Here is an 8,906-nt window from a genome sequence, read left to right as displayed (position 1 = left end):
TAGCTCTCCTCTCCTCTCCTCTCCTCTCCTCTCCTCTCCTCTCCTCTCCTCTCCTCTCCTCTCCTCTCCTCTCCTCTCCTCCTCTTCTTCTTTTCTTTCTTTTTTTTTGTGGTATTAGGAAGGGAACCCAGGGCCTCTTGAATATTAGGCAAATACTCTGTCACTAAGCTGTGGTTCTTTGTGAATTAGCGTCTTATCATGTACTCCAGGACAACCTGAAAGTCACTAGGTAGTCCAGGGTGACCTCAAACTTTGAATCATTTTCTCTCAATCTCCTGAGTTCTGTGATTTTAGGTATATACCATCACACCCTGTCACATAGTCTTGGTTGTTCCAGAAAGTGTTCATTTCATGCTGATTTTTACATAGGGAAAAGGGAAGATACATTAAAAATATTTTTCTTTTACTTTTTACCTTATACATATGGGTGTTTTGCCTCTATGTATGTCTGTACCCCACATGTGTGCTTGGTGCCTGAAGAGACCAGAGGGGGTATCAGATTCCCTGGGACTGGAGTTATAGGTGATTATCAGCAGTCATGTGGGTGCTAGGAACTGAACTTGGATCCTCTGCAAGAGAAGCAAGTGCTTTGAACTGTTGAGGCATCTCTCCAGTCCTTTGGGGAACTGATTTTGTTCTGTCTGTGGTAAGAAAGGAATGGTTCTGACAATTTAGTGGTACATTTCCTAAAATGTTGGGGGATAATTTGAACAAAGGAAATCAGACATCTGAGTATTATTTTTCTCTCTCACCCATAATATGTATGCTGGGTGCCAAGGCAGTTTTGAGTTCTCTATAAGGTGGTATGTTTATTTAAAATGCGAGAAACCAAATGTTTGCAACATAATCTACGATGGTGATGATTATAATGGTGATTCCTGACTATTGTGGTGGTGGTTGTTTGCAACAGGGTTTTTGTAGCCTAGGCTGATGTTTAACTCACAACTGTAGCTGTCCTTGAACTCTTGATTTTCATGACCAGTTACAAGCATGTTCCACCATGAATGGCTCGGCTTTCATGGCTAATTTGTATGCAGCTGTAGGGATGGTGTAGTGAGATATGGATATAGTGTACATGTAATAAATAGGTTTTTAGCACATAGTTCAGGCTTCATTAATATTAGTTTTATTTTTTAAATATTTTAATTTTCTTGGTGCTGGGAATTAAGCTTAGAGCCTCACACATGCTAATTACATACCATTGTCATACTACTCATTTCTTATTACAAATATCTACTCATAACTTTGTAAGTCCCCTGGATCTTCTGAAGGAAATCTTGGATCATGTAGATATCTGAAGAAGGTGTATGCTTATAGACGACTTTCCAAGCATATGCTTCATGGTGTTAAACTCAGATGCAAGATAAGATAAGGCTTAAGGCAGGGAGTGATTGGTAATAATTAATGACTAATAAGAAAGGTATATGAGCTGGGTGGTGGTGGTGCACACCTTTAATCCCAGTATTTGCAAGAAAGAGACATGAAGATCTCTTTGAGTATATACGTATCTCACTACATCATCCCTACAGCTGCATGCAAATTAGCCATATAAGTCAAGCCATTGGTGGTAGAACATGCTTGTAACTGGTAAAAGCATGAAAATTAAGAGTTCAAGAACAGTATGGTTGTGAGTTAACAATCAGCCTGGGCTACAAGAAACTACAGAGTAGGTTCCAGAATAGTCAGGGCTACATAGAAAAATTCTGTCTTGAAATACCAAAATGAAAAAGAAAAAGAAAGGTATATGATTCTTTCTGAGTATGCATTAAATCTACCTTGTAACTTCATGCTTTCTGATATTGTAGTTGTTACTGTGTTAATATGGTTTCATCTGAGCACATAAAAAATATTATCAAAATAGAACAAGTTTGGTTAGAACTTGCTGTCTGTAACATGAAGCTAGAAACAACCAGTTTGGTGCATCTGTCTCTAACATCTATTTCACTGTCCTGTAGCTGTAGGAAACTATTTAAGCTGCAGGATCTGTTTGAAGGCCATCTGTAGGAAGGAGACTGTAAATCGTTTTGGAGATGTTACAAAAAATATCTATTAAGAATAATGTATACTCAGATACATAGTGAGTTCTAGGCCAGCCTAGTCTACATCAGTGTCTCTTTGTAAGGCAGGAGCTCCTCTGAGTCTCTTGTTTCTGTCAGTGCTCATGCTCTGTGTATGCAGGTGCATGAGGGGAAGCCAGAGGGTGGGTTTCTTCCTCATTCATCCACCTCATTTTTAATTTGTTTATTTTATTGTTTTGTTTTTTAACATATATGGATGTTTTCCTTGCCTATTTAGGCAGTATATTTATTCACTGGCCATAGAGACTAGAAGTGTGTATCAGATCTCTTGCAACCAGAATTATATACAGCTGTGACCCACCATGTGGGTATTAGGAGTCAAACCCAGGTTGTTTAGAAGAGTAGCCAGTGCTCTTAACCACTGAGCAATCTTTCCATCTTCTCACCTTATTTTTTGAGACAGAGTTTCTCAGTGACCTGAACCAAGTAGGCTCTGCTGGCTAACTAGTGAGCCCCAAGGATTTGTGTATATCTATTTCCCTGGCACAGGTATTATAAGGGCACACCATTATACCTGGCTTTTAAAAAAATGTGCATTTTGGATATCGAACTCAGATTTTCATGCTTCAAAGGTAGGGACTTTTACCAACTCAGCCATGTCCCTGGCTACAGAGTGTTGCATTTGCAGATTTTTTGAACTTGAAATCCTGTGAAAGCACAGGCTGTACTAGAACTACTTCTGTCTCCTGGGCCATACGTCTTCCATAGCTATATATCTCTTCAAGCCATTCATGTTCCATTACGAACTAACTGGCTAACACATCCTGTTGTACCTTCCTATAGAATGACTTAACTGCTGTAACCAAAGAAGGAAAAGTTCTGCTCATGAACCTGCAAGTGCCTGACACTGAAGAAACTGTCAGTTCAAGTCTTGAATGTCCTCAGCACATAAATGGTGACTGGCAAACTATTAAAAAGTAAGCACTCCCTTCTTTTAAAAGTCACTTATGTTTTCAAACTAGGAATTTTACATTGTTTGTTGCTGTTAGGTATGAAAGTATTTCTGGACCTCTGGAAGTCTGGGAATTTCTTTTCTGGGTTAGTCTGCAGACAGTAGTTCACTTGCAGAATTAAGTTCCCCAGACATTGATTTTTCTTTGCCCGAGCCAAGTGTCATAGTGTCATAGACTATTTTTGCTTATAATTCCTTTTTTTCCTGTTTTTGAGAAAGGATCTTACCATGTAGCTCTAGCTGGCCTGGGACTCCATATAAATTGGGCTAGACTTAAACCTACAGAGGTCTGCATTCCTTTGCATCATTACGACTAGATTAAAGGCATGTGCCACCACTCCTGGTCTTTGCCTATAATTCATCCATTTTTTTCTTTCTTGTTCCTATGGAGGACATGTTTATTTTGCCTTGCAGTTTCAGAGATTTCAGTCTTTGCTCACTTGACCCTGTCATTTTGGGCCCATGGCAGGACAGTACATCATGTTGGTGGGGAATGTTTTAATTCTTAATTAACAGCTGAGGTTTAATACCTGGATCCATAAGTGGTTATTTCTAAGGAATTCTTTGGCTTTTGTTTATTAAGGTTGCTGGCTCAGGTGCATGATATGGAAACTGCTTTTGATGGATTTTGGGAAAAACATCAGCTGAAAATGGAGCAGTATCTGCAACTGTGGAAGTTTGAACAGGACTTTCAAGAGGTCAGTTAAAACAGTTTTTTCCTTGTGATGGGGGCCCTCACTCATGAGCATTAGAAAGGCACTCTTAACAAGATGCCAGCTTTCAGCTCAGGAAGAATATAGGAGACAAGTTCCTTGATTTGGAACAAAGAAAATCTCTGCTAACTTCCAAGCCTTCACTTCTTCCACTGTGACAAAGCACTGACATGTCATTTAGTATGTCAGGAACAGAGTCTTTCTCTACCTTCATGTTCATTCTTTAAACTTATTTTCAATATGAAGTGCTTTCAGACTATAACATAGTTTTCCATGGAAGTAATCCCCATTGATTTTTACATACTACATGCCATAGGTATGGCCATTTTCTCCTAAACATTTTAGTTTTTTTTTATAGTAAGAACATTGTCTTACAGAATCACTTCATTTTTCAGTTATCAAAGTTACTGCATTCAATGTCAGACTTTTGTGTTACCTGCTGTCATTATTCTATCAGTTAACCCAATAATGTCCTTAAAACCACAAATACACACACACACACACACACACACACCGAGAGACAGAGAGACAGAGAGAGAGATCGAGATCGTAAAAAATGGCCCATCTTGGAATTTGAGACAGGGTGTTTCATTGGCTGTCTGGTCAGAGAGCCTTATGTATCTTCCTATCTCCACCTTTTCTACACTGGGATAGTAATTTAAAGATATGGGTTCTGAGTATTGAATTTAGATCATCATATCTGTGTGATAAGCTAAGCACTTTTACTGACTGAGCTATTGCTCCATATCTCAATGTTATTCTTTTTTTTAATGATTTTGTTTTAAAAGATTATTTTATTTATTTAGTGTGTGTGTGTGTGTGTGTGTGTGTGTGTGTGTGTGTGCCTGCATGAACTTATCTATAGCACATTTGTAGATATGCCTGTGGAAACCAGAGATTGTTGTCTCCCCTGGAGCAGGAGTTATAGGTGGTAATGAGTCTGGTATGGGTGCTATGGATCAAACTCAGGTCCTCTGCATGAGCAGTAAGCATTCTTACTGTTTAACCATCTCTGTAGCCTATAGAGGATCAAAAAAGAGGTTTATTTATTTGTTGTTTGTTTGTTTGTTTTGAGACAAGCTCTCACTCGTAGCTTTGGTTAGCTTGGAAGTTACTATATAGGCCAGGCTAGACTGGAACTCATAGTCATCTCCCTACTTCTGTCTCTTGAGATACTGGGGTTAAAGGTATGAGTTACTACACCAGATAAAAAGTATTTGTTTTTATTATTTTAAAATTGTGTGTATTTGTATATGCAGGTATGTGTCCATCAGTGCTGGTGCCTGTGAGGTCTCTGTTAACCTCTGAGCCAGCTCACCAGCTGTTGTCTTCCAATGCTATTCTGAACTTCTTTGATATTTATTTCAAAGTGACTATTCTATTCTTATGGTATTTGTCAAGATTTTTAAAAAAATGACCTCCTTCCTTTCTTGCATGAAGAGATAATTCAAGCTCATTTTGTATGTGTTCTGTCTTAGTCTTGGAAGCAGCCATTTTCCTGAGGAATCTTGATTACTTTTTACGGGAAATGGTATCAAAGAGGAAGCTCTGGGTGGAAGGTGGTGCTTGTTGCTACTGGAGTTTCTTGTTCCTAGGGCCAGTTACTATATATACAAAAGTATGTATATGTGCATGGATGTATATTTATGCAAGTATGTTCATATATATGACTGCACATGTACACAGTGATCTTATATAAATCATGTGTGCATGGATATCTATGAGGCTACATTTTAGCAGATTATATTCATTTCTGTGAATAAAATAGCTGAACATATTTTTTATGTGTGAAATTTTCTCATATTGGCTTTCGCATTTAATAGTGTTTCTTGTTTAATGTCATCATTATTAAAGGTGAATGGTTAAGAATTCACATGCTCTTAAAAACCTTTCTTTCTTGCTTCTAGGCTGTGACTCAAGTTGAATTTCTATTAAGTCAACAAAGAGAACTGGGTGATGTAACAGGGAACTTAGCTCAAGTAAAACAAAGACTTAAAAAAATAGAGATCTTGGATGACAAATCTCAGGTAAGATAACATTTTAATGTTCGTTTGTGTTTCACTAGGACTTAGTATAAATGTTTATTATACTTAACCTCCCATAACTATATAATTGACACAATCATATTAGGCATCTGTAGGAATGAGACTATAAATCATCCTGGAGATATTAGGAAAAAATGTCTATCAAGAATGATATACAATGGGGCCTCAGATACATTTTGAATTTTAGGCTAGCCTAGTCTATATGAGATCCTGTCACAGAAAAAGGTATTTGGTATCTGGAAATTATGGAATAATATAAGACTATATGTTGTTTAATGTCTATGCATGTTACATGCAGTTGAATCAATTATAGACCCACACAGACAGCTCTATTTAGGCTGACTAACAGCTAAAATGGCCTACTTTGTTGAGTATTAGATATCTAGGAAGTACTTAGTATAGCTCCTGGATATATAGCATCTGCTCAAAGGAAGAGCAGCTGTCAGCATTCCTGTTAATTCTAAACCCTAGATTCATGACTTTAGTACTTAATAAACTGCCTTTGCTCTCCTGTCTTGTATACCATAGAAAGACAATGCTTTTATAGATATGTTCTTAGAAAACAGACTTACGAGTGAACCACAAACATGTGCAAATAAAACCTACAGGCCAGGGGTTGCAGTAACCAGTAAAGGCATTAGGCTTGCAGACTCTGATTGCAGTCCACATTTCCCTATGACAACATGGAAAGAGAAGGTGAACTGATCAGGAAGCCGCAAGCTTTGTTTGTTTTAATAATTTCTTCCAATGTGATTAAAGACATATGGCACAGAACTTGTCACTTGAAGCATTCAGTTGGGTAGTTGTCCTAGTTTCCTTCCCATTACTGTGTCAAAACACTCTGAACAAAAGCCACTTTGGGAAAGAAAGGTTTATTTGGCTTAAAGTTTTAGATCACAGTCCATTTTTAAGGGAGGACAGGGCAAGAACCTGACGAAAACATCATGGGAGAATGTTGCTTTCTAGCTTCCTTACTGACTCGTGCTCAGCTTGATTTTATACAGCTCAGGCCCAGCTGCCTAGGGATGGTGCTGACCAGTGTGGTCTGGGTCCTCCTACATCAATGATTAATCAAGACATCCTTCACAACCATGCTCAGAGGTCAATCTGATCTAGGAAAGTCCTCAGTTGAGGCTTTCATCTCACTCTAGGCTGTGTTAAGTTGGCAGCTCAAGCTAACTAAAACAGTAGTGGTCCTCACCCTGTGGGTCATGACCATTCCGGGGAGTCATATGAGCATTTTAGAGGGGTTACATACCACATATTCTTTATGTCAAATGTTTACATTATGAATTGTAACAGTAGCAAAACGACAGTTATAAAGTAGTAATGAAACTAATGTTATGGTTGGGGGACACCACAACATGAGGAACTGTATGCATTAGGAAGGTTGAGAACTACTACTGTTCTAGTCCATTTAAAAAGCAACTCTCTATTTTAATTATGGGTTTCCCAATAGCTAGGCAGGCTAGTCCCAGGCTCAGCTGGGCTACAATTTGCTTTGGGAAACATTATGTATGTTCCTACTATGTTTCAGTCACTGTTCTATGGGAATCAGTAGTTGATATAAGGGACGTAAGGCCATGAGAGTCCCTTCTGAGATTCCCTTTAAGTGTGTCAGAAGCACTCAGGCAAGGGAGGGACTGGAAGTGACATAGAAATGTAATTAAAAGGGTATAAAAGCAAAGAGGGGGAGGAGGTATGGGAGAGGGGGCTTATGGGGGGAGAATGGGGAAAGGGGGTTTATGGGGGGAGAATGGGGAAAGGGGGTTTATGGGGGCAGAATGGGGAAAGGGGATAATATCTGAAATGTAAATAAATAAAATATCCAATAAAAAAGAAAAAAAGAATAAATAGATAAGTTACATTTCATCACCATTAAAATTTGTATATTTGAAAGTATTATTAAAACAATAAAAATAAAATACATGCTGTACAAAAAAAGAACTGTATTAGCTTTCATTTGTCTGGTGTTTACACTGGGTTTTGTATGTGTTTTTGTTTTATGTCTGTGCACACTGGAAGGTACTCTTTATGTCCCAAGTGAAATGAGGTAGTTGACTTTCATTTTATACTCAGAAATTCATGAGCTTCTGATAGTCACTGCTGTAACTAATCAATGTCACTGTAAGATTTGTGTCTGTGTGTTCTCTTTTGTTGAATGCAGAAAATGGCAATGAAATCAATCATGTTTTGTAACCATATCCCTTGCCAAATGTGTTCTTTAATGATTCTTTCCCCTTGCTCTTCCCCTTCCCCCTCCTCTCCCACCTTTTGTATGAGCAGAGATCATACAATTATGATTTTTCTCTCCTCTTTCAAATCAGGAACTGTTAGGCAAGGCCCAGATTGTGATACTTCATGGCCACAAGCTGGCATCGAATCACCACTATGCACTGGACTTAATCTGCCAGAGGTGTAATGAGCTGCGGTACCTTTCTGATATTTTAGTTAATGAGATTAGAACAAAGCGGATTCAGCTGAGCAGGACTTTCAAAATGCACAGACTCCTACAGCAGGTAATACGACTGGAAAGGATCCAGTTCTGAAAAAGGACAGAATTTGTTTTGTCTTGAGTTTTTCAATCCTCATAATCTTGCCCATTGCCTCATGGCACACCTTTATCTTCTTACATCCTTGTCCATATGCCTCTTCTTAGAGGTCAAGCGGTTAGTATCTACAGTGTTGGATTTAAATTTGTAAGAGCTCTTAAACCTTGAGCCTCATTGTGGATTTTCAGTCTATCTCCCTATGCACTCTTCACGGTAGATTCAGTATAGTACCAGTTTTGCCCCGTTGTCAATGTGAAGATAGTGTTGGTGATGGCCTCCTTCCTAGTTTACATCTATTTCTGAAACCTGGTGATATTCTGCAGTCAGAACACTTAAAAGCCCAGGGGACATTTTGGAGAAGCCTGAAATTCCTTCCACATTTCATAGTACAGTACTAAAAATTAACTGGTAAATGAAAAATATTCTGCCATGCTTATAGGTCAGTGAATGGAAATGCTACCCTGCAGATCTAGTCATGGCACAGGAATGTAAACAGGAGTGCCATTTCCCAACTTCACATTGGAACATAAGGATGTTAATCTGCACCTCTCTCCCTCCCTCCCTCC

At 38.5% G+C, this 8,906-nt stretch overlaps 1 protein-coding gene across 1 annotated transcript in view; it reads left to right on the top strand.

Annotated features, from left to right (window-relative positions):
* The window catches only part of Mcf2 (MCF.2 cell line derived transforming sequence), a 99,774-nt gene that overhangs the window by 44,700 nt on the left and 46,168 nt on the right, over positions 1-8,906 (top strand). The window contains exons 8-11 of the mRNA XM_028754133.1: positions 2,862-2,995; positions 3,614-3,728; positions 5,651-5,770; positions 8,116-8,307. Coding sequence (XP_028609966.1) covers positions 2,862-2,995; positions 3,614-3,728; positions 5,651-5,770; positions 8,116-8,307 — 561 coding nt within the window. The remainder of the gene's footprint in view (positions 1-2,861; positions 2,996-3,613; positions 3,729-5,650; positions 5,771-8,115; positions 8,308-8,906) is intronic.

This window comes from Grammomys surdaster, unplaced genomic scaffold (genome assembly GCF_004785775.1).
Source record: "Grammomys surdaster isolate TR1022 unplaced genomic scaffold, NIH_TR_1.0 125982, whole genome shotgun sequence".
Classification (NCBI taxonomy): domain Eukaryota; kingdom Metazoa; phylum Chordata; class Mammalia; order Rodentia; family Muridae; genus Grammomys; species Grammomys surdaster.
The sequence above is the reverse complement of the archived record's forward strand: the minus strand, read 5'-3'. Positions and strand labels throughout refer to the sequence as shown.